General features: G+C 42.7%; 1 protein-coding gene across 1 annotated transcript; it reads left to right on the plus strand.

Annotated features, from left to right (window-relative positions):
- The first annotated feature begins 16,326 nt into the window (after positions 1–16,326).
- LOC147630263 (hydrophobic protein RCI2A) lies at positions 16,327–16,743 on the plus strand. The gene is made up of 2 exons (XM_086809965.1): positions 16,327–16,483; positions 16,561–16,743. The coding sequence occupies exons 1-2, from the start codon at positions 16,403–16,405 to the stop codon at positions 16,642–16,644; spliced, it is 165 nt and encodes a 54-aa protein (XP_086666091.1). The 5' UTR covers positions 16,327–16,402; the 3' UTR covers positions 16,645–16,743.
- Positions 16,744–27,238: the final 10,495 nt, after the last annotated feature.

Consider the following 27,238-nt stretch of genomic DNA (forward strand, 5'->3'; position numbering starts at 1 on the left):
GATATGGCCTTCATGAGCTCCAAAATGAGTTCCAAATCTTCACGCTTTTCTTTCAATGCATGCATCCATTCAAGGGTTCTTTTCACATGGTCTCTTGAATGAAACCATTGGTGCATAAACCAAAAAAATGAATGCTCCAATAGCAGCTCATCTTTCATGAGCAAATCAGTGAGCAAAAGCAGCTCCACTTGGGCTCCAACCAGCCCTTAATTACTTGATTTCACATGAACAAGCATGCACCTCACATCCTTGCCAAGTTGCAAGTTACCAGTGGATTCACACATCCAAAAATAGCAACCTTTTGCCAAAATTTCATGAGGCAAAACTCATAAAACCAACCTTCTTGAGACACCTTTGTCTCCTTGGCAACTTCCTAGTTGATACCAAAGACGCCATAGCCTTCATACTTGCTAAAAAATCCTTATTTTAGCTTCTTTCATGATGAGCAAGCTCTCCATGTTGTAAAACTCCCATTTGCAACTCTCTTGGGTAGTCTATGCAAACCTCCTTGTTGTTGCAAATCTCCTCTCAAACTTGAGAATGGCAACTCCAAATCTCTCTCAAATCCTCACAAATGCAAATCCAAATGGTATATCAGTGTGCTTAAATTTTATATAATAGAAATGTTTAAGTAGAAGATATGCTTAATCAATTAACTCATAATCGAGAAAGCTATACATAAATAATCACCATGACCAAGAGCCCACCCAAGCTCTAGTATCATGTTAATAATCCTAATATGGGATTGATCATGGTGATAGACACAAGATAGATTAAGCATAACTAAGGTAGGTTATACCACACAAGAAACTCCATGACTAGAGAGAGACAGATTGCACACTCAACAATAGTTCTTTCTTCTATTGCATTCACAATGAACCATACAATGATATAGGCTTTCTAGTCTTATGCCACTTTACACATCATCATCCATGTGGCACTCCCTTTTCCACTCTTTTGGTCAACACGCACACACCATACATGTGACATTCTTATCTCGCCACAATATCTTGCACCTTTAGGATGCATTCACATACTCAACCAAATAACCCATTCATTTTACATTGCACATTTCAACAAGTTGTGCTTGGCCAAGTGCTGAGTTTCAAGATTAAGCCTGAATTGGTCTAAGGGTGCCTTTGTCATCTAAGTGGTATGCTTCTGGGTCACATCGTCTCTAAGGAAGGAATTGCAGTTGATCCAGCTAAGGTAGAGGTAATCTGGAAAGCTCCAATTCTGACAAATGGGAAAGAACTCAGAAGGTTTTTGGGATAGGTCAGATGGCACAACTGCATGCTCTGATATCTAGCTCATGTCGTAGTTCCCTTGAACCAGCAAATGACACAGATCAAAGTGTCATTGACCTAGAAAACTGTGCCAGGTAGATTTCCATTAGACTAGAGAATGCGACATTGCATTCCGACATCTCAAACTCATGTTGTTCGAGGCACTTGTCATGCAAGCCCCGAATTGGGAATTGCCCTTTCACGTCTTCATGAATGCCTTTGATGTGGCCATTGGTAGTGTTCTGATGCAGAAGGCTGAGAAGAAATACTATGCCATTCAAAGGTACTTTGATGCTGAGCAGAACTACTCCACCACCCACATGGAAGCCCTTGGCATGATCTACTATGTCACCAAGTTTTGGCACTACTTTACTGGTGGGTAATAAGTTCACCTTTCATGTGGATCACTTTGCCTTGCTATACCTAGTGGATGCAGAGTTTAGCAAGAAAACTAGCATGGTGGATGCTAATACTCCAAGAGTTTGAGTTTGCAATAGTTCACACATCGGGTTGGAATCCGGAGAAACCCCGAGCGGAGTGGCAGATGACCTACCGGATGTCGAAGTATTCATAATTGCAAGAGTCATCCCTACTCCCAATACTTGGTATGATCAAATGCTAACATTTGTTGCCATAGGTTTGCTAGAGGAGAATCTGAATCTTCCCAAGGACTAGCGAAAGTGGATTATGGTGCACAGTTAGCACTTCCAAGTTATAGCTGGACAATTATACAAGAAGGGGATTGATCAAATCCTCCAGCAGCGCATTCTGCCACATGAACAGGAAGCCATCCTCAAGGAATCTCATCAAGGAATTAGTGGAGGACACTTTGTCGGAGAAGTAACCAAGAGCAGGAAAATCCTCCAAGCAGGTCTTTGGTGGCCAATTGTACTCGGCGATGCCTATAAATGGGCCAAGCAGTGTGACATATGCCAGCATGTCGGCCAGCTAATTGATATAGACATGATGCCTCATAACCCAATCTTCTCTAGAAATATTCCAAAAATGGGGCCTCAACTTTATAGGCTTGTTTAAACCCCCAACCTGCTTCACCAGTCACACAAGTATATCCTGGTAGCCACAGATTATAGTACCAAAGTGGGTAGAAGCCCATGCTCTCTAGGATAACACATCAAAGTCAATTGTCAGATTCCTCTACAAGATGATAATCACTCATTTTTTGGATGCTTGAGCAAGCTGATTAGTGACCAAGGGAAGCACTTTATCAATGATGTCATCCGAGAACTGGTCACCCAACATCTCATTATCCATAAACCCTCCACAATGTACTATCTGCAAGCCAATGGTCAAGCTGAGTTGACCAACAAAATCCTCAAGAAGATCCTTACAAAGTTGGTCAATGAAAAATGCACTGACTGGGATGAAAATATAAATTTATCCTTATGGGCATTCCGCCATAGTATATAAGGTCTGGGGGATGACCCCATTCAAACTAGTTTACGGCACACATAGGCAGTCGTACCAATGGAATTCCTAGTGGTGCTGAGCCTCCAAATTGCCATTGAATAAAAGTTAAGCCCGGAGGAGTCCTTGCACCATCGCCTAGACCATCTCCTTGAGCTGGATGAAGAACGCTTCAACCAATAGTCGTCCTCCTGAAAAGAAGGAAGAAGTGGGTTGACTGCCACTCTAAGTTCCACTTGTTCAAGTAAAATGATCCGGTCTTGTTATTTCAATCTCACATGGGTTAAAGTAGTATGCCACGACTCTCCAAAACAATTATGACCGGTTAATCACCATGATGATGACCTATAACGAGCAACAGCAAGGTGACAAGCAAGACAGTAACAAGGTCCTCGGTCACATGAAGGAACTCAAGGTAAACTCGCTGGGAAGAAGTTAGTACTACCCCGTAATTTTTCTTCTGGAAGTATGCTTCCAGAAATCCATCCCCACTAGAATTCACCTCATGGAAGGCATGCTTCATCTTCCACCTTCCGGATCCGTTCTTCTACCTCAAGGGCGTGGATGTTCTTGCCAAGGGTCATCAGTAAAGCCTCTACTAGAGGCCATCGGTGAAACCCTTGCTAGCTATGATCAGAACCCCCCCATAGTGCTAAGGAGCATCTAACATTCTGAAAGACTACAAAATTTTATTTTTTTTGGTTTGGGTCGTCGCATTGGGAATACGACCCATTGGGCATGCCAAGTGTTGGTGGCCGTTGCCCAGCCTGTGTCGCCACAAGAGCCACATGGGGAGCCGCCCTGTATGTCAGCATTGCCAAGGTAGGAAACGAATTGGGAGGATGGCTTCACCATGAGACTTTCACAAAGTCCCTGCTCTGGGGAGAGTGCGGGAGAGGAAGGCTTGCTTCTTTTCAGTGCCAACTTGGCAGGGGAGGGCGCTTCCTTAACACCAGTCTTGCGATGCACCTTAATACCAAGGGAATCACAATACCAATGGACACTTCAAGCATGCAAAGGATGAATCCTGAGCTTTACAAGGCTGGCTCTGCCAATTGTATTATAATTCCTCTTTGGAATATAACAAGATTATCCTTTTGCTTTCTCTATTCTGTATATGTGTTTTCTTTCCTGATTGTGTCTTTGTATATTTATCTCTGTTCATACAGTGTTAAGGTTGTTTATTAAGTCACTGTGTCTTTGTATTTATTTCAAAGGCAATCACCGTAGCCTAGGCAGTGCCTGTTTCGTGTTGTGTTTGTATGGTACATGTTGCGCGCATAACCAGAGACTCTCAGCAAGTTGCTCGAGGGAATAAGCAATTAATTCCCCCACCAACACCATGCAAAAGTGGGTTTACATATATTCACAGGAGATATATTCATCTTGTTGCCTATGATGGGTAACAAGGCATGTGGCTATTCATGGAGATTTTTCTATGCTCTTTTATATGATGGTTATTCAGGCATATGCTTATGGATTATATATTGCAGCAAGAGAGTATGTATTTTCATATGTTATTGGCGTGCAGATATCATACATTTATGGTTCTGTAGGAGGGGGAGTAAGCAAGGGTTGCGCAAGGGGCCAGTCGTGTATGGTCGGCGGGGGTGCACAAGCGGGGTGTGCGCGCAAGTCGGGTATGGTCGGGGTGCGCAAGGTGGCAAGTGGAGAAGTGGAGGCGGGAGTGTGCAAGGTGGTATGGGGGCGCAAGAGGGATGGGTATGTGACGGGGGTGCGCAAGGCGGTGATGGGGTGGTGTGTGCACAACGGGACATGTGGGTATGCGTAAGGGGTATGTGCAAGGGTGCAGCCGGGGATCAGTGGTACATGGGGTCACTGATCCTAGGCGGGGGTTGTGTGAGATCCCTCTGCCTCCCTCCGCGCAGCACCAGACTCCCAGTAGCTGACAGAGCGGAAGCAACCCCCTCCGGCACGGGGCAGGGTTTCTCACTCGAGGCCTCACCCTCGAATGTCCGGGCACGAGACTAGGCTGGTGGTCACTCCGAAAACCGAAACCGAGAAAATTTCCCATGCTCGAAAAACGGGGACGATTCCACCATTTTGAATTTTCTTAACGAATTTTTCTAACGGGATTAATCTAACTATCCTTCACCTGAATAAACCAGATAGAAGGAAGCTATCTCACTGATATAACTTGATCATCTGAGTAAATTCAATGCTTTTTTTCCTGATCAAGATCAGGCACAGCCGTTGATCCACTCAATTGAGAAATTTATCAGGGAATTAACTAGCTACTCGAATCCTAGCATAATCCTAAGATTTTTCAGATTGATTATTAAAACTCCACTGATTCCAGCCTAACCCCATCCGGCCCATGGGGTGGCCACCACCCCACTGGAATCGTTAGATCCAAACAAGTACTCACCCACCCATAATTGAAATGCCTTTCTTAACTTTAGCTTTAGAAAACAGATACGCACACACTCCTCTTTAAAACTTTAATATAAAAATAATCCATTGACAAAACAAATAATCCATTGACAAAACAAATATGATCAGAGATTTCATAATTCAAAATTTCCATTCAATCCCTTGTTTCACAAAAACAGTACCAATCTGGACTCTCCGTTGGGACCAGCTGGTCAGCAACGAGATCCAGTAAAACAAATTACAATAATCATTTCATCAACATACATATATATATCTTCCTCGACATAGGAATGGGTGTCCTAAGCACTGCGAGCCCATGCATCGCCTGGTTAGAACCCTCTAGGATCCTCCTTAGGTGTCCTGGCACTTCACTCAGGGACTGCTTCGTCGGCCCTCACCCATCGTACCGGAAGCACACCATTTTTCACCATACCCAGGCTGGTCAAGACCTGGGCAGGTTTTTGCTGCGTGAGCTGTCCCTCGAACACTCCCCGCCAGCTGTTGCAACCGAACTTTCCTTAGATAAACATATATACCAAATGCTCTCTCCAGCATTTCGACGTAAGACAGTCCTTTAAGAAAACAGGTTTTCTATGCAAGTTTTCAGTTTTGATTTTGTTTGAAAACCATGAATAATCTTAAATCCATATCCCAATTCTTCTAGATCCAGGTCTAAATTCCAAGCAGAATTCTTCGAATTCTGTTAACTTGATCCTCATATCAAAATCAAAAGTCTTAACTTAGTTTCAGATTCGGTGGGTGTTTTGAGTGCATGTTTCCTGAACTGAGTTCATCGTCATTAACGAAGGAATTAGGTGTTGGTCATCGATAGTTTGAATCAGAGTTTGGGTCTAGAAAGGTTCTTTATGCATGAATGAAAATGACACTTTTAGAATGCTCTAATGATGGGGATTACTCTTTTTGATTAATAAAAGATGAATTTTTTTTTCACTAATTTTCAAAATTTTTTGCCATAACCTCCTTTGTATGGCTAACCATTTTTCAATTTTTAACTTACTAAAACTAATTAGAAGTTTACCAAGTGTATTTAAATCATTCTAATGTAAACAATCAAAGAGAAACATTATGAAAAACTTGATTTTATTAATTAATCATTCATCTAGGATAAGAATGGTTGGATTTACTAAAGAAGAGAGGGGAATGCCTTTTTTCAATGAGGCATAACATCCATTCAATTTAGAGAAGACAAAAATCATAAAAAACCATAAAAACCATAAAATGAATGGAAAAGAGAAGAATCTCCAACTTACTAAATAAATTTGAGAGCTTTCCTTTGGCTTGATGGTTTGAGGGTTCTACTCTTGTTTGAAACAAGTGTGGCCACCAATCTTTTGGAAGAGGGAAGGTCAAAAACTAATGAATTATGAGTAAAATTCACTGGCACAAATTTCTTTAGAAGGCTTACATGAAATACAATATGAACTTTGAGATGAGGAGGCAGAAGAAGCTCGTAGGCTAAGTCACCTACTTTCTTTGTAATCAGATGTGGCCCATAATATCTAGGGGATAACTTCTTGTACTTCCCAAGAGATAAAGAACTTCTTTTGGACCATACTCGAATGAAGACCATATCCGCTTCTTTGAATTCTTTGTCTGTCCTCTTCTTATCTGCATATTGCTTCTATCTATCCTGGGCAGCTTTTATATCTTTACGAATTGCCTGCATGATCACTTACTATTCTTCTGAGTAGGCCGTGTAATCTGAAGATTTCCTTGAGGAACACTCTAGCCACATCCACTGCAGTGTAGGTATCTTTTACTGGAATCAAATGGGCAACTTTGGTTAGTCTGTCAACTACCACGAAAATGGAGTTGTAATCTGATTGCACTGAAGGTAATCCAGTAATAAAATCCATACTGATACATTTCCACTTCATCTGGGGGATGTCCAATGGATGTAACTTCCTAGGCATTTTTACTCTTTCAGCTTTGACTTTCTGGCATGTCAGACATTGACGTACATGATTCAGTACATCCTTTTTCAAACCAGGCCAAAAGAAGCTTTTCTTTATAGACATGTAGGTTTTGATGAAACCTAGATGTCCTGCTATAAGGCTGTCATCATCATGGGCTTCATTCAGAGTTTGTCCTTTGGTTCCCTCATCATTGGGAATGCATAGCCTGCAATTATAATACATAATGCCATCATCCAGGCTGTACCCTTGAACTCTGTTCAACTCCTGTGGAGTTTTGCTTTCCTGCATTAGTAGGGTAGCAATAGAGCCAAAGAATCTATCCTGCATGATCTTCTCTCTTGCCTCAATAATCAAAGGATTTGATACTACAAAAATTGCAAGCAAGGAGGCTTTTCTACTGAGGACATCTGCTACCACATTCTCTTTGCCTGGGCGCTACTTGATTTCAAAATCAAATTCCTACAGGGTTTGCATCCACCTTCTTTGGCACATGTTGAGGTCCTTCCGAGTGAAGATCCACTTTAAACTCTGATGGGTCAGTCATCAAAGTGAATCTTTTTCCCAGTAGGTAATGTCTCCACAACTTTAAGGCATAGACTACTGAAAGTAATTCCAGGCCGTGGACATCATAATTCCTCTCATGCGTTCTGAGCTTTCGGGATTCATATGCCACTGCATGACCTTCCTGCATAAGTGCACCTCCACGGGCAAAACCACTTGCATCAGTTACTACCTCAAAGGGTAGAGAGAAATCTGGCAGCTTCAGAATGGAATTGGTTACCAAGGCGGTCTTCAGCTTATCAAAAGCACTCTGGCACTTGGCAGACCACTGAAATGGGGTGTTCTTTTTGAGAAGGTTAGTCAGGGGGGAAGCTATGAGAGCATACTTTGGTATAAAAATTCTATACCAACCAGTCAATCCCAAGAATCCTTTGACTTCTTTCACTGTCTTTGGTTCAAGCCAATCTATGACTGCTTGGACTTTTGCGGAATCTAGAGAAATTCGATCTTTGGATACCAAAAAGCCCAAGTATTCAACATGGTTGGCAGAGAAAGTGCATTAGCTTTTTTTTGCAAGGAGTTGGTGCTTCCTCAGAATCTCAAGAACTTTTCGGACATGATTCTCATGGTCTGTTGTATTCTTTGAGTAAAACATTTTGATTTCCAAAAATCCAGGGGGACAAAATCTCTTTCTTAGATAGGTTTTTAGGTCGTTCCATGACTGAGTATTTCTGTCCAGACGGTTGGTGTCACAGTGGTTCCTCCATGCTACCTTGGCTGTTTCTACTATTTTCAGCTGGGCAAGAGCCATTTTGCTCTGCTCATTGTAGCCTGTGATATCAAAATATTCTTCCATGTCTTCCACCCATTTCTCCACGGCCTCGCCTAGGTTCTCCCCTTCTCCCTTGAAGGGTCCTGGCTGAGTCCTATGAAGAGCCTTGCGAACATCAGGGTCAAGCTCGTCATCTTCAGAGAGAGGGTCTGGCTGACGGCCACGGTTTCCTCGTCTCATGATTCTGCCAAAAATTTATATATTATTAAATTTTTATTTTGATATCTTCCATGAGATCCTACGACTTAAGAGATTTGAAAAATAATTTCTTAAACAAGACAATGATCTTATTGGAGATCTATGACATATGTCCGATAACAGATTTTTCTTTATCAGATCGTCCGTAAACAATCACTTATACAACAGGAAATTTTTATCCGGAAAACATTTCTTTATTTATATAAAAGTTGCAATATGTATATAGAGCAGCTCGGCTCCAGAATCACCGCCTCAGCTCGCAATCGCATAAAGAAGCGAAACTGTGAAGAAGACATACCATGGTACACACGATTCATTATACAAAGAGGTGCTCTAATTCTATTTCTCGAGATAAAGCGGCTAAGAAGTCTAAAAAATCAGCATGAAGTTCTGAAGTTCCTGGGTGAATGATCACAGAGTAGAACATGCTGAGCAAGCCCTAGTCTTATTAGAATCATGGCCAAGGAAATATTTTGCCTGAGCCGCTGGTACTGACATTAATGCACTGTCCTCCATTGAACCACATATACCGATGTCGCTCAAGAGGATCAGGAAAGTAAAGACTCTCAAAATGGTGAGCGAGTCTCACTCTGCCCATTCGGGTCGTAGCAGAGTTGATGAGGTGATCAAATACAAAAGCTATCATGTCCTGACTCTGAGAGAGTCCAGGAATTCCAGATAGGTTCGGGGTGTCCATCTATAAATTTTCAATTCAATTTATAACTTTTCAATTTTTGAAGTTCATTCTCATAGTATTAAAGCGAAAAACATCTTTCCCAGATTTCCATTAAAAATTTAGACAATTTCTACTCTGATACCAACTGTGGGATCCCTCTGCCCCCTCCGCGCACCGGGCTCCCGGTAGTAGCTGCCCAGCGGAAGCAACCCCCTCCGGCGGCGCGGGGCAGGGTTTCTCACTCGGGGCCTCGCCCTCGAATTTCCGGGCACAAGACTAGGCTGGTGGTCACTCCGAAAACCGAAACCGAGTAAAATTTTCCATGCTTGAAAAACGGGGACGATTCTACCATTTTGAATTTTCTTAATGAATTTTTCTAATGGGATTAATCTAACTATCCTTCACCTGAATAAACCAGATAGAAGGAAACTATCACTGATATAAATTGATCATCTGAGTAAATTCAACGCTTTTTTCCTGATCAAGATCTGGCACAGCCGTTGATCCATTCAATTGAGAAATTTATTATGTAATTGCTGAACTCGAAGGGGGAGACTACCTCAAACTAAATGCTAGTTGGAATGGAGTGTGATGTGTGGTGGCCTTGGAGGTTGTGCGGTAGGCCCAAAGCACTCCAATCAAGGCATCCAACCATTGTCAAAGATGTTGGTGGAAAGCCTTGCGAAGCAGCCTGAGAAGACCTTGTTGGTGCTTTCAGCTTACCCGTTAGCGCGAGGAAAATAGGCACGTGACTTCCTATGGAGAATCTGATATTGAGTGAGGAGGGTGGTGATCAGCTCATTGACAAAGGGGGTCCCACGATCACTGGTGATCTCCAGGGGGCAACCAAATCGAGTAAAGATGTGCTCGTATAAAATTTTTACCACTATTTGAGATGTGGTCTGTGGTGGCTATGGCCTCAGCTCATTTAGTGGCATAGTTCGTAGCTACAAGTTGTACCTGCATGGGCCATGGGTTCGATGGGTCCCACAAATTCTAGTCTCCATTTTTCAAATGGAGACCATCCCAAGGAGATGTGGAGAGGTCTGTTGGCTTGCTTGCTTGGGTTGGGGGTGCATCTTTGACAAATGTCACAAGATTGGGCATGAACTTGATAATCCTTGAACATGGTGGGCCACCAGAGTCCTAAGTGAAAAAGGCATTCACAACAGTGGTGTGACCAGGGTAGTGACCACCAGATGGACTATCATGAGCATCCTCCATAAACTGAGGGACTTCATGTGGGTTAACATAACAACAACGAAGGACACCATCCTGGTCAGCTGTGTAGAGTTGGCCAACCACCAGTTGAAATGGATGGCTTTTCAGCAAGAGTCAACACTTGTCCTTTGGAGAGAGATCGATCAAAAATTTGCCTGTGGACAAAAGAGCAACCATGTCCCCATACCAAGCTGGGGTAGCATCTGCCTTGAAAGGCACACTATCAAGAAGATCATCATTGATACCTGCAAGGGTGGCGGGCTTGCCGGAGTCAATACGTGAGAGATGATCCACCATCACATGGTGTTTGTGTGGTTGTAGAAGGATCTCAAAGTCAAACTCTTGGAATAAGAGAAGCCATCTCCACATGCGGCCCGCCACCTGGCGTTTGTTAAGAGGAGGTACTTGAGAGTGATGATGATCGACGATGATGATGAAGTGCACACCCAATAAGTAGTGGCGAAACTGTTGACAGGTATATAATGAGAATAGACCCTCCCTTTCTGTGGTGCTATAGTTTCTCTCTGCAAAGTTGAGGAGGAGAGTAGCATAGTAGATGGGCCGATTAATTTGGTACTTTTCACTGGGTTGGGCTAGCATGGCACCACGGCAGTGACACTGGCACCTGCATGCACATAAAAGATGATGGACCGATCGGGAGGAGCGATGAGGATGTGTGCTTGAGTGAGAAAATGCTTAAGATAGGAGAAGGTTGAGGACTCAGGGGTGGACTAGAGGAATGGGGTGGTGGGACTAACAAGGTGGGTCAGGGGTAGGGCTATGTCCGTATACATGTGGATAAAGTGATGGTGATAGCCTGTGTGCCCAACAAAGACCCGAGTGCCCTTAGGAGTGAGGGGAGGGGGTAACTGCAAGATGGCTATCTTGTTTGGATCTGGAGACCGAGGTCTTGGGCTGAGACTATGTGGCCCAAAAATGTGCCCTACACAACCAAGAAGTGACATTTGAAGAGGTTGATCCGGAGATGAGAGGAGCGACACTTACCAAGACCAAGGCTAATTGGTGGATGTGGTCAGCAAATGCTTCCAGACACGTTGCAAGATGTGTGTGCCGGTGAAGTTGGAGAAATCATCTACAAATGCTCTGAGAAAGTTGGTGAGAAATTCCTTAAAAATGTTGTAATGCGTTGGAAAGCGGATGGGGGATTGCACAACCCAAATGGCATCTTGTTGTAGAGGTAGGTGCCCCATTGGGTGCCAAAGGCTGTTTTGGACTAGTCATCCGAATGGATGGCAACTTGGTTGTATCCACTAGAACCATCCATGAAACTATAGAGAGAGTGACCAGCTGCATCTTCCAGCACCTTGTCCATGAAACTATAGAGAGAGTGACCAGCTGCATATTCCAGCACCTTGTCCATGAAAGGGATTGGAAATCCATCTTTAATTGTGGCCTTGTTGAGAGTATGGTAGTCAACACAGACTCAGATTTTGTTAGTCTTCTTCTTGGGGGCGATCACCATGGGTGAGAGCCACTCTGTGTGTTCCATAGGGGCAATGATGCAGGAAACCTCCATTTTCTCCACCTCCACCTTCATTTCTTCTGCATACTTGGGGTTTAGTTTGTAGGCTTTGCCTCGTTGGCCTGGTACCCTCCTAGAGAGGTATGGTGTGCACACGTATGTTGGTCGGCACATCATCCAGATCCTTGTAGGTCTAAGGGAATACATGCTTATAGGAGTGAAAAAAGGTGGCGGCCTATTTGAGTAAGGCAAGATGATCCCATAACCAGGAGGCCAAGAGAATGGGATGTAGATACTTAGGGGTTCCTATATTGAATTCCTTTACGGGGTCCTAACACGAAGGAAGTGGGAGGGGCTCTCCAATGGTTGCCAAGTTAGAGAGGATGCTGGGGTCATGTGCCGTTTGTTGGTCCAAGGGGAAGTCACCAGCAAATTACGGCTTTGTCTAGGATGGTGGTAGTTCCTCTATAGGAATTGGGGGCTCCACAGTAGCCATAAGCTTAGGCTGGCCTGAGATGGGTATGGCTATGTGTGGCTTTGAGTGTGCCTTCTTCAGGGCATGATTGAGCCCTTGGTGGTGCCGATGGTTCAGACGTAATGGAGATGTAGCGCTTGCCACTCCTCTTATTAATGATGGACTCTCAAAGTGCTCACTTGTGGGGTCCTACAGAGTGAGGACTTCATGAACCTTAGTGATGTCCACCATGTAGCATGAGAGATCCCCTACAGCCTCTGGAGCCAGCCCATGAGCTCTGGGTCTTCCCCATAGGGCACTATGGCTTCCTCTATTAGCATGGGTGCAATGACAACACCCTACATGGCTTGGTCTGGACCTTCTTCAAGCTTGAGTTCTTTTCGGCCATGGTTCTGAGGTATCCACAACCTGTACCCAGTCGTGGAGCACACCAGCACCTCGCAACAACCATGGTCGGGGCTAATCAGTAAGGAGTATGCTCCTTTGACCTCGGGTAGTAAGCGGAGGACCACAAAATCTAGACAGAAAATAGCGTCTTGAATTTGGAATGGCACTCCCTCCACTAGCTCAAGAGGTGTCACCTCGCGTTGGTCCACCATCTGGACAGGGAAATTGGCGGGGCTGGTGATCTGTAGACTAGTGGCTTTGAGGGTGAACTCCGGCATCAGGTTGACTCCTGATTCACCATTTACAATGGCTCTAGAGAGAGGGGTACCATGGATTCACACTGTGAGGAGGCGAGGGCTTTTAAAATCAATGAGGGTGCTGATTGCATGCGTGATGCCTAGACATTTTGCTGCTTACAGGAGGCCGGCCCAAATTCATGGCTCCTACCAAGAGCCTTTGATCGCTCCTTCAGTTAATTGGCGTAAGAAATCCAATTGCACTTAGGCAGTGGGGCTAAATTGGAGCACTTGGTAGAGGGACATCCCCACCTTTCTCTCCTTGAGTAGGTCGGCCATGGAAGCTGATGAAGGTGCAAGGTGGGGAGTCACATCAGCTTTGCCCTCCGTCATCATTGAACATGGGTGGCGCCTCTTGAAGATTTTTGAGAGTTTGCAGAAAGGCGTGGTTTGCCACATTATGAGAGATGTTTGAGGGGACTTCACCTTGCTTGGTTGATGGTTCAGGTTCTCCAAGGGTCTTCTTCTGAGCACAAATGACCATGCCTGTGGTGGGGTGTGCTCCACATGAGATGAGGGTGTAGGGTTTTTTGGGTTCGGGGGACACTCCCAAGGTGAAGGATGGGTGAACAGGCATCCACCAGGAGAGGAGGTGTGGGCCAACTTAGTAGCACTTCCCACAGAGACCAAGTGAGTGGCAGCTAGCACTTGGAAGGTGAAATCAGTGGAAGCACCAACGCGTTGCTTGGGGGGCAGTCTCCCGGGTGTAGTGATCCTTGGGGCCTTGAGGCAAACGGCACGAGGGTGTCCCTTTTGGAAGGGGACACCGACTTTGGTAGTGACCATACTCCCCACAATGGTAGCATAAGAGATGGGATGGTTATGGGGGGTAGGTTGGCAAGGAGGGTGGTTTTGTGCAGGGGTGACTGCGAGGGTGGCAAGTGCGGGAGATGGTGGGGTGGGCATGAGGGGTGGAAGGTAAGGGTTAGTGGGTGAGGGAGTGTGGGTATATGCAGGGGTGGCAGGTTGGTAGATAGGTGTGGTTGCTGGGGTGAAAGATGTGAAAGGACTGGTGGGGGCATCTGGTGGAGGAAACTGTTGTTGCTGGTGATGCAATTGGCAGAAGCCCTTCAAGTAGTAACAATCCTTGTCCTCATGACTACCTTTCTCACAGAAAGAGTAGTACTTTCTCCATGTGGGCACTCTTGGGGGGAGTGCCCTGAGGCTTGGCAGATGGCACACCACACTATCTTCTTTGCTTCTTGTCTCCCCTTGAGTTCTTCTATCTCCTTCTTCAGTTGGGCCAATGTGTTGTCTTCACTTTGTGCCTTCTTGTGAAGCTTCAGTGCCCCTCCAACTCCCTTTTGAGGATGGCCACGAGGTCTTCTTGTGTGAAGACATGACCTGAGAGGATGAGGAACTGATGTCGCGCTCAAACAACAAGCGCGTCAATGGAAAATTCCCCTTTGGGGGGACACAAAGAGAATCAACCCAACTTTGGCGATGAGATGACATTGGATTAGAGCCTCAATTATCTCTATCATCTAGGAAACTTGCAATGGTCTGGTGCTCGGAAGGATTATCCACGCGCAAATGGACAAATTGGGCCTCCACTGTTCAAGCATGCTTCAGTCTCTTCACACGCCCCTTCAAGCCCAAAGATGTTGAATTCTTAGTTCTATGTACCCTTTTGCTAACATCTTGAATGATGGTGGAGACGTGACTGTAAACATTTCCTTTTCATAATAATATATATCAATTTCCTTGCAACAAAAAAAGAGAGACAATGGTGTAGTGAAAGGCAAACAGTTTATTTTTGTGAGAATAAAAGAAGAAACTTGCATCCCTACTTCTCGCTCATGTAATTCACACCCAAGGTTTGCTACCCACAACATAGTACTTGTTGTGGCAGATAGCTAACACTCACACATTATCATAATGGGTGAGGCAAGTGGTGTGTAAATTGGGTTAAGTAACATATGCAAGCCCATGGTTGGCTTTGAGTCTCCAACAAAGTGATAGATAAAATCATAACTGACTGTGCTAAAAAGTATAAACCAATTTAGTTTGAGAAATTGAAAGAAACTTGCTAACGAGAAGTAAATACATTGCACATGCAAGATTATACTCTTTGAGATTTCCTTTAGAATTGCATAAACTATAATTATTTCCATCTATATGAGTTTTCTGTTAGCCACTCATACATTTTGTGCATGTTTTCCAAGTTAACTTGCAAGGAAATATGACTAGCTTGGCTAAGATTAAAACGCATAGACCTTCCTTCTACATTCATACCCTTCACTTTAATGTTGAGAGATTGTTCAATTCAATCTACTTTTGCTCAATTTTGGGTTTACATCAAAGGCATATTGATTTTATGAATATGCATGTGATTCTTTAATTTATCCATAGTATGCTTCTTGTCGATAATGTAAGCTTCTTTAGAGATTGAAGTTCCTCTATACACATACATATGCACCCAACACGTTTTTTTTGTGATTAATTAATTAGGTGGTGTGTACAAACCTTGGGTTCAACAACACACCAAAATTTTGTTATGTTTATTAAGGTTTTTTGTAAGGTCAAAAATGGAAATGGTGTTGAGTCCACATGCTTTCTATTTTTGCTTTCTTTCTATCTATGTTAGCCTCCATTACTTTCCATTTTTAAAGGTTGATGTCCTCCATAATGTTTCTTTTTTTTTGGGCTCATGATGTCCTCCATAATCTTTCTTTTTTTGGGCTCACGATTTTCTTTAAAAAGGCAAGAGGGCTCATTCTTTTTCACTTCCGAGGGGAGAGGGGGACACCCTAAGGTATAGGGTATGTATTCATTAAAGCTTTGGCAATAGAAAATGTAAATTTTGTCGCCATAGACTTTAAAAGGTTTGTAACCCTATAAAGTCTAAGGTTTGAGTGAATATGCACCACCTAAAAAAATTAATCAATAAGTTTGAGTGAATATATATGCACCACATATATTCCATGATACAACGAAGGGGAAGGGTTTTTGACATGTGGCTTCCAAATTTGATGTGGAAGGACACGCAAGGCTAACAGGGTTTTTATTAATTATGATTATTATATATAACCTATGCAAACCGATGGAAAAGGGCAGGTGGCAGCATTTGATGAAAACAGGGTATGCGTGGCAAGAGGAGAGGAGGGGCAGGTGTCAAGAGGGGAAGGTGCAGTTGGAAGGGATTGAGTACACGTTATAAAAACCAGTTGGAAGGGATTGAGTACACGTTATAAAAACCAGCGGCTTTCCACATCGTTCTTCAATCAGCTCTGCTGTTTAAAAAGCCTTGGTGGGAGAATCAAGACGAGCAGCAGCACGCAGGGACAAATCATGGGTTCTGCAACTTTCATCGATGTCTTGCTGGCCATCATACTGCCTCCTCTGGGAGTTTTCCTGAGATTTGGCTGCGGGGTAATTAGTTGTTTCTTGGACTGTATAATATGATTAGACCGACCTCATCAAGGGCTAATGTGTGCTTGCTTGTGCAGGTCGAGTTTTGGATATGCCTGTTGTTAACCATTCTGGGTTACGTACCCGGCATCATCTATGCCATCTACGTCTTGGTGGGTTGATTTCCTCATCCTCCTACTACAATGCCGGAGATCTTCAAATCTCCTCCTGTGTAAAGAGAAGAATTTCTTCTTATTTTATAATCGGCGTCATTTCTTTCATCTCTATTGTTTCCTGTCACATAAGCAATTGAACTGCTTTCGTAAGCAGAGCTTGCACCCTTGTTGGTGATTATCTCTTCGTCGTTTCATGCAATTAATGATCAGATCGGGTGCATAATTTAAAGCACTAGTTTTTATAGCGTATAGCGGATGTGGAACAGCGGATCCATCGATCTTGTGCTCCTACCCACCCGCTACACGATGCCTTCGCAAAGTGGTCCTGTCAAAACAAAAAAAAAAAAGCAATCAACTAATTAGTAGCGCCTCTACTCTTTCCAAAAAAAATAAAAAAATAAAAAAATCACCTATTTTATACATTACATATAAACTATGGACAACCAAGGCACAAGAGGTAACAACCATCGACAAGAGAAGGAGAGGAGAGAGAATCCTTATTTAAAAAATAAGAGGAAAAAATTTCAATCAATTTGACTTTTTGTATTTCGGCTTTCATTCTTGTGGTTTGTTTCTTAATGTCTTTTACATACAGTAACAACACACTGATTGAGTACTAGTCTCTCGATTTAGAACGAGACACAAATAAAACGATACAGAGAAAGTGCCAATTCATTAACACTTCTATGTATGACTATAATACCCAAAAAAATCATAATATGTTCTAGTTTGTGGTTATTATCCTCACTTTCACTATCTATATCATCACTTTCACTATCTATAGTATAATCTTTCACCATGTTTTACCAACGCTTATGTGTTTGCTCTTCTTGCTTATTTTTTAAAAACTTGTCTTCTATATGTTCTCTACTAATTCAAATGGCTTAAAGACATGCCTCAAATCATCAAAACTTCATTCTCAGTACTTTTCGTTCTGTTCATAAACCAATCTAATCTTGGATGTGAAGCATCAATTTAAAAATAAAAATAAAAAAAAATCATAGGTATCTTTCATTATGTTGGATGGACATACTATTGTCTTTCATAAAGCGTCTTTTTGAAGCTTCATTCGTCTTCCTTAATATAGTGTTATCCAATTAGAACATGGTTAGTACTTTCTTGTCTTGATCATTTTATAAATGGTTATGCAAAAATGATTTGCGCAAGGATGCTTTAAATAGAACTTCCAAAACATCAATGCTTTATTAAAAATGTTTGTTGGTGTATTATGTAAATTTCTGTTCCCATTGAAATATCTTCTGCATGTAAATTTATATTGCATGTAAATTTATATTTCCATTGAAATATCTTCTGCACTAATATTATGCGAAATGATAAGGCTTGTCAAGATCTTTTTTTCATACAATAACCAATCATCACATGAAGTGGGGGAATAATTTTGTCTTAAAGCTGTACACATCACAATTCCACCAATAGGATTCTTTTTATTGCATCCAACATACTTTTTGATGTGTTTATTAACTCAAATAATTGACTGCATAAATTCTAGTGACCATTTAAAAGTGAAGATGGAATATTGTACCTCCTTTCTAATTAGCAACTTCAAACCATTCATTCATGATAGAATCATGAAGATTATTTTATTTAATGCTTCATCAATATCACTATTGATTATTACACTTCGCTTAAGAACTTTGGAGTTGACATTAGATTGATCAAACAACGCCTCGTCTTATTAGATAGCTTCTTTGGTCTACTACGATTCTTCTTTCGTTCTATGCTAGAAACCTCAATAGGGGGATTGTTTGAGTTAATACAATTTCCAGTCCCTATATCTCTTGCTCTCTTTTTCTTTTGACATTTTCCTTGTCACAGACAAAGAGAGAAAAGAATATGTATTAAGCATATCTATAAATAAGCATTAGGAAAATTGGTATTACTTGAGAAATAGGTGCTCTTTAAATGAAAATTATAAATCCAACACAACGTTTTGAAACAATCTGATGACAATTGATGTATGGCCATTTTGAGATCATGTGATCATTTGAAACATTACATTAACACATTAAACATATATGAAAATTGATGTATGCCATGTTGATATTTTCTTACTTTCACGTGACGTGCTTATATGTCCTTCCTTCTGGGTCATCGCTTCACGTTTTTCTCTACAGTAATAAGAAACAATTCGATCGACTCCCTTCTCATTTCATGCATGGGCCGCCCCTCAGTCATGATAGAATTTGGGGTTGCTGAGCATGGGTGCGTCAATACTGACCATCATCATTGGTACTTACTTTGCATGCCAGCCCAGTAAGCACTCCCCTTGTGGAAGGATCGTCTCTTTCCCGTAAATCATGGGCAAAGCTAGAATGTATATCTTACATTGAGAAAAAGCTTGCCACAGATAGAGATAAACTCTCTTGATGAGATGAGTAGCTACTGGTATGATCCAATAGTGAAGGCAACACAAGATGTAGATGTAAGAAGTACTGATGCTGCACCACATGTTGAGCAGCATAATCACTAGTGCTTAGTGGACTTAGAGAGTCCTCTAGTAGTGGATCTAGTGTTAGTCCATGGTCAGGCAGGTTAAGGACACATGTAGGTACACATGTTGAGCAGCATAATCACTAGTGCTTAGTGGACTTAGAGAGTCCTCTAGTAGTGGATCTAGTGTTAGTCCATGGTCAGGCAGGTTAAGGACACATGTAGGTACACATGTATCATGCAAAGGGAAGGAAAAGGTAGATCAACCTTTTGTGCTTGATCTGTTAGCAGGTCACTCATATGTGGATGGTGACTCTAGTGGCTGTGAGTAGAGCCTTGATTAGAAGCTTGACATTTCGGCTATGGTTACTCATGGTGTAAGCAGAACTAGGATTGTTTTGATGACACATGACAATGATCTAGGTGTCGCAAGTCTACAAGGGTTAGCTACCCTGTTGACAGGTTGAGATATGATGGATATATAGCCCATGATTATGCTTACAAGGTTAAAGCAATACAACATTTGGAGCCCACTTGTTTTGAGCAGGCACTTGGGAATAAAAAATGGGAAGATGCCATGAATGAGGAGATGGCAACATTGGATGCGAATGCAACATGGGAGTTAGTGCCGTTTCCTAAGGAAAAGAAGGCAATTGGATGTAAGTGGGTGTACAAGGTCAAGCATAATGCAGATGGTTCAGTGAGCAGGTATAAGGCGAGATTGGTTGGCAAGGGCTATGCATAGACCTATGGCATTGACTATGAGGAGACATTTAACCCATTTGTGTGAGAATGGCAACCATAAGAACTGTTATTGCTATGGTTATAGCAAAGGGTTAGTCTTTGTTGAGAGTCTTGATATCCCAAGCTCATCTACATCTTCATCGGCAGTACATCATGAGCTTAAGAGGGGCTGTTGAGATTCAAGCTCGATGTCAGTGGCGTGAGCCAGCTATGCTATATGTGCTGGCATGTTAGGTAGGAACATGTGTGAGACATAAATGACCGCGTGTCCAGCTGGTCATAGTGTGTGGACATTAGTTAGGGTTAGAAGAGTGTGGACACAACTCATAGTGTGTTGTGTGGATTATGGATTATGGCATTATGCATTGTGTGAGAGTGGACATGGCTTCCCTCTATGGTTAGGGTTTGCAATATACATTAGGGTTTTCTCCTGTGTGTGTGTCTCCTCCCCCTCTACCGTTATTTCAACATGGTATCGGAGCCTTGTGCTGTTTATTAGGGTTTATGAGTGACTGAAGAGAAGAGGGAGAAGAAGCTGTGAAGAGAAGCTGTGAAGCTTGCCATTGGAGCTATGAAGCTTGGAGCACACCAACTACTATCAGATCTGAGAGCTTGGCCTACTGGGTAAGGTCTTCTAAACATCCTTGAGCGGATTGCAGGTGATACAGGCAAAAACAAAGCAAGGTAGAGCAAATCAAAGCAAAGCAAAATTCTGGCTTTTGAAAGCTTTCCATTAAAGCTTGGAAGCATTGATGTATGGTGGAAATACATGTAAATCTGGCAAAGCAAACATGTATCTGACAATGAGAGATGTATTGGCAACTCCTATGCAACCCCTACTGTGATTTTGGAGCAAGTTACATGCATTTGAATGAGTGAAATTACTGGTTTTTTGAGCTCTCACAAAATAGAGAAAAGGAGGTGAAGATTTGATGCATTTGGAGCGTGTTTTTAGCTAAAATCAAACCATTGATTGGTCACACACTTACCTAAGTGTCTTAGACACTTGTTTAGCTCATCAATTAGCAACTTAATTACTCCCAAAGGCCCCTACAGTAGGCGGCGCATTCTGCACAGGGAAACAGAGCTGGTTTTTGATCATTTTGGTACGAGGAGATCAATTACTCATTGGTTACTTGGTATATTTCACAATTGCTTTAGCAATTGGTTGCTACATACTTTGGAGAAGAGGGCTATGTGATTGGATTGATGAATTATGCCTAATTGAGCTGGGAATGAGCTGATTAAACAGGCTGTCCACTGGTTGTTTGCAGAGAAACACAACAATTTTAATTGAGCAATTAATCTTTGGTCTTATACAATTGGACAAATTCCTCTTACATGGAGTCGATGGACACTATTGCTAAGCTAATGAATGCCTGGTTGCTCAATTTGGACAAATATTGAAGAAATTAGAGCCATTTTACTACTGGTTTTTCTGGTTTTTCTGGTTTTTTCCAAAACAGAGAAAGGGGTTTTCAAAAATTGATATGTACACATGTCAGATGGTGTTGATACTCTACATTGAGGTTGTTTAGGTGTCAATGCAAGTTTCCCATACTTGATTGCACCACTACATTGTGATTTGGAGCCTTGGAAGGCGCATCAAAACAGGGTATCTCGGACTGCGTGAGTCAGTTCATTTTGGATGCATACAGGTTGATTTTCTACATCAAATTTGAAGATTGGTGGTTACTTTGGAGCATCTGGGACACTCATTGGAGTGTGGTTGAGTTGAGGAAGGCTCGGTTACAGATTTGGACGAGTGCGGAAGGTGCACATTAAGCAAACATGTCGGATAATCCAGTACGAATTGCTGGTGAAAATATGGATAGGAAGAACTTCCAGGCATGGAAGTACAGGATAAAAAGTTTCTTGAAAGGAAAAGGATTTTAGAATCTCATTACAGGTGCTGAGCCAGAGCTTGAGCTACCTCGACAACCTACACAGCAACTTATTGCTCAAGCAATGGTCAGAAAGAGCATTCAAAGCGCTGCATTATCTGTCTATATGTATTTCTGATGCTATGCTCATACACATACAGGATGCTGAGAATCCCAAAGATGCATGGGATACTTTGGTCAAGATGTTTGATACAGATACGAGTGCTCACAAGTCTCAGTTGCGACAGCAGATACACAATGTGAAAAGGAATAAAAGGAGCATCCATGATTATGTGCAAGAAATAAAGAAGTTTGCAGATGCATTGGCAACAATAAATGCCCCCATGCCTGATGATGATTTGGTGGATATTACCTTGCGTGGTCTTGGCAAGGAATACAAATCTTTTGATACATCTATCTCCGTGAGGAGTACAGGTTTACCAGACTTCGATGAGTTGGTTTCACTCTTTCTGGTTGAGGAAATCAAACTCAGTGATTCATTTCTGGATGCATCTACTAGCCATGATGATAATGGCAGAAATCAGGCTTTCTATTCTCAGAGAGGCTTTAGAGGCAGGGGGAGATTCACATCACATGGACGTGGTGGTAATGGTCGTGGATGGCAGGACAGGTCTCCACAATCGAATTTCCAGCCTTCATATGGTGCTCGAGGTGGTCGTGGATATACCCTTAAAAGAGGCAGAGGTAACCCCCGTGGTCGAGGACGTTGGCAAGGCCAACAAACATCTATGCAAGATGTTGAATGCCATTATTGTGGGAAATATGGTCATATGGCGAGAGATTGTTTCCGCAGACAGAATGATTTGAGAGGGGGTAGAGCACAACGTGGTGGTCATTATGGTGGAAATTATGCACAACATGGTGGTGGAAACTATGTATCAAGCAGCAATGATGGCACAGCAAATCATTTGTTTGCCATGAAACATGTTGTTGGATTGATGATGACAAATGCTGAGAATGATGATACTTGGTATATGGATTCTGGAGCATCAAACCATATGACGTGTCATGGTGAATGGTTTGAGCATATGAAACCTATGGATGTGAAAGGCTATGTGGAAACAGGTGATGATACCCAGCATGTCATTACACATGTTGGAAGTGTACCATTGGTTATGCACAATGGTCAAACAAAGTCCATGTCAGATGTATTGCATGTGCCTTCTATCACAAAGAGCTTGGCCTCAATTGGTCAAATGGTGGAACAGGGATTACAGGTTCGTTTCAAAACGAGCATGGTTGCTTCGTTGAGGACTTCAAACATGGTTGTAGAGTCATTGCTAAAGGCAAGAAAGAAGGCAGATTGTTTAAGCTGGATGCTGGAATTCCTGAGTTAAAATTAGCCATGTTCTCTAAAAGCAGGAATGTGGTACAGGACATTGATATGTGGCATAAGAGGATTGGACATGTCAATATACAGAGATTATAAAACATGCAAACAAGAGACATTGTCAGTGGATTGCCTAGATTCAAATATGATGGACATATGCATGTTTGTGAAGCTTGTCAGTTTGGAAAGCAGGCAAGGTTGAGGTTTCCTAGAGAAGGAAATATGAGTTGCAGGCCACTTGAGATAGTACACAGTGATGTATGGGGTCCTGCACAAAACCCATCTATCAAAGGCAGTTTATACTATGTGACATTCATAGATGATTTCAGTAGGATGACATGGATATACTTTCTGAGAGAGAAGAGTGAAGTGTTGGAAAAGTTCATGGATTTCAAAGCTTTTGCAGAAAAGCAATATGGGTGTTGGATTAAATGTTTGAGAACAGATGGAGGTGGTGAATACACCTCAAAGGCTTTTGAGCATTTCTTGAGGAAGAATGGAATAAGAAGACATTTGACTTGCAGGTATACACCTCAGCAGAATGGTGTGGCTGAGAGAAAGAATAGAGTCATATGTGAAGTGGCTAGGGCGATGCTCAATGAAAAGAGCATGCCAGATTACTATTGGGCAGAAGCATGTGCTACTGCAGTGTATATACTGAACAAAACACCTACAGCAGCCGTTTATGGAAGCACGCCAGAGATGCGGCTTACAGGTTATAGGCCAGACATTGGACACCTCAAAGTTTTTGGATGCATAGCTTATGTACATGTGCCTGATGAAAGAAGAAGGAAGTTGGATCCTAAGGCAAAAAAATGTGTATTTGTTGGATATGCACAGGATCGAAAGGCATACAAATGTTACAACCCACAAACTAGACAAGTGGTCATCTCACGAGATGTGGTGTTTGATGAGCTTGCTAGTTGGTACAAAGTAAAAGATGAGGGAGTCATTGAGTCACTTGAGGCTGATGTGCCTGTGAACTTATCACAAGCAAGTCCTAGTTCTACTACTATGTTTGGGCCAGCAGAAGCTGAGAGTAGCAGTGTACGTCCATGGTCAGGACGTTTGAGGCATGAGAGTGTGAGCACTGGGAGTAGTGCTATGGATATAGGCAAGAAGAAGGTTGAAGGCATTGGAATTACAGGTTATGAGTCATCGAGTTCAGAGAGTTTGGATGAGGAGCTTGGCATACCTGTTTTACGCACACCTAGTGCTAGACAGGATAGATATGTGCCACCACATGCTAGAGTTACAGGTGTACAGAGTGACCCGCATGCATTGCGAAGATCCCACAGAGTCAGATATCCAGTTGACAGATTGACATATCGAGATTTTGCTATGCACTATGCATATATGACATCTATGGTGAAGCATGTGGAACCTACATGCTATACAGAGGCTATTGGAGAGCATGTATGGGAGAAAGCAATGGATGTAGAGATGGACGCATTGGTCCATAATGACAGATGGGACTTGGTTGCATTACCAAAGGACAAGAATGTTATTGGATGTAAATGGGTTTACAAAGTGAAGTGCAAATCTGATGGTTCTATTAAGAGACATAAAGCAAGATTCGTAGCAAAGGGTTATGCACAGACCCAAGGTTTGGACTATGATGAAACCTTTAGTCCAGTGGCTAAGATGGGCACAGTGAGAGCAGTCATTGCTATGGCTGCAGCTAATGGATGGGAAATGCATCAAATGGATGTCAAAAATGCATTTCTAAATGGAGATCTACAAGAGGAAGTGTATATGGCACAGCAGAAGGGTATGTACACCCAAGATATCCCACTCATGTATGCAAATTGAAAAAGGCATTGTATGGTCTGAAGCAAGCACCTCGTGCTTGGAGTGATAAGATGAGCAGATATCTTATCTCACTTGGTTTTCAGATTTCTACAGCAGATTCTTCACTCTATGTGAAGAAGACAGAGCATGGGATTGTTTTACTCGTCATCTATGTGGATGACTTGATTATCACAGGTGATCATGGTGCAGATGTGATGCATGTCAAGAAAGCTTTGAGTGGGCAATTTGACATGAAAGATCTTGGTGAGTTGAGATACTTCCTTGGAATTGAAGTGGTCAAAGATAATGCAGGTACATGGTTAGTACAGCGCCAATATGCATTGGATATGTTGGCAAAGTATAGCATGACAAGGTGTAAGCCTATGAGTACACCTTTGGAGCAAAATGTGAAGTTGTGGGCTGATTATGGCGAGGAATTGGATGATCCATCTATGTACAGAAAGATGGTTTGGTAGTCTCATTTATATGACTATCACACGCCCGGATTTGAGTTATGATGTGGGGCATTTAGCCAGTTTATGCAGAGCCCCAGAAAACCTCATTTGGATGCAGTGAGACGCATTATGAGATATGTGAAGACCACTGCACATTATGGTCTACTTTATGAGAGTGGTAAAAGCTTGGACATACATGGCTACACAGATGCTGATTGGGCAGGTAGCTCATATGATAGGAGGTCTACTAGTGGTTATGCTTTTACACTTGGAAGTGCTGTGGTGAGTTGGAGTAGCAAGAAGCAACCTACAGTTGCTTTATCTAGTACAGAGGCTGAATACAGGGATGCAGCCATTGCTACTTGTGAAGCTGTATGGTTAAAGGATCTTTTGGCAGGTTTGGGTGAGCCTATTGAAGGCAAAGTTGTCATTCATTGTGACAACATGAGCAGTATACAGTTGGCAAAGAATCTAGTGTTTCATGCGAGGATCAAACACATAGAGGTCCATTATCACTTTGTCAGAGAGAAGGTGCTGGATGGTACAGTTGATCTTTAGTATGTGAAGATTGATGAGCAGGTGGCAGATATCTTTACAAAGCCACTTAGCAGGGAGAAGTTTGAGTACTTCTGTACTATGTTGGGAGTACATGGGATGAGCTTGAGGGGGAGTGTTGAGAGTCTTGATATCCCAAGCTCATCTACATCTTCATCGGCAGTACATCATGAGCTTGAGAGGGGCTGTTGAGATTCATTCTCGATGTCAGTGGTGTGAGCCAGCTATGCTATATGTGCTGGCATGTTAGGTAGGAACATGTGTGAGACATAAATGACCGCGTTGTCGTGCTGTGGCACGTCTATGCAGTGAAAGCATGTTCATGGAACAACTTATGTGGAATCTGGGCCCTGAGCAGCAAGGACAGATATGGAAGGTATCCACTCAGATACAGTGGCATGTGTTAGAGCAGTTAATATGTATGTGTCTCCAAGGATAAGCGGGCACTCGAGGTTGCAATTGAAGTTGGTGGAGGGCATGGGCAGAAAAAGGTAAAAAGGGCCAAGGCTACCTTTGCTTTGGTGTGAAAGGAACATGGTGGCTGTGCGCTTTTGCCGCACAGGTTGTAGCTGGGGACTTGCCGGACACCGTATGCGAGCCACGAATGGCTGCAAGCATACAACCAGGAAGGCAAGCTCAAAACAGAATGCAAAAGGTGTGTCACTCACCGCTTAACTGCCGCCTTGAAGGATTCCCGCATCGCAGCCGTGAAGGAGGAGCCGCCGTCGCCGCTCTACCGCCTCTCCGCCGCCGCCGTGCCGCTACACAGTGCTCGATCGCTCTCTCACTCACTCTCTCTCTCTCTCACAAACGCAGGAGAAGGAAACCAAAGAGATAAGGCAAGAGCACTCTTGTATTCACAACACATGAGAATGAGGATTTTAGGGTTACATTTGACTCATATAGGTGACTTGGCCGTTCACACTTGGGCGCCCATACATGGCCGGCCGACCCTAACCCTTATCCTACTGATATCCAAGGTGCGCCTCTCATCGGCGATCACCCAATCCCTTCATCCTTAACATATGGTGCCGACAAGCCCGGCCCATGACTCAGAATATTTAAATTAATGACGTAAAATATAGTATGTCGCAATGTCCGCCATGGGTTAACATGCCCCCCTTCCTGATGTAGATTCCGTCCTCGGAAGCTATGGTATGGTAAGCTCGAGAGGGTTGTTGTGGTAGACCGTCTGCAAAACAGGGAAGTAGAGTGAAGGTATGCTGGAATTCAAAAGATATAAAGTGTATAAATTCAAGCGTGTGAGACCACAATGGATGATGCTATTAGAACTTAGTTTAAGGGTACATGAGTGAGCTAGTGTAGCAAATTAATAGGAGTTTAAAATTATTGAAAGGAATTCAAGAGTT

This window comes from Cibotium barometz, chromosome 16 (genome assembly GCF_041138505.1).
Source record: "Cibotium barometz isolate CiBa-2024 chromosome 16, ASM4113850v1, whole genome shotgun sequence".
Lineage (NCBI taxonomy): Eukaryota > Viridiplantae > Streptophyta > Polypodiopsida > Cyatheales > Cibotiaceae > Cibotium > Cibotium barometz.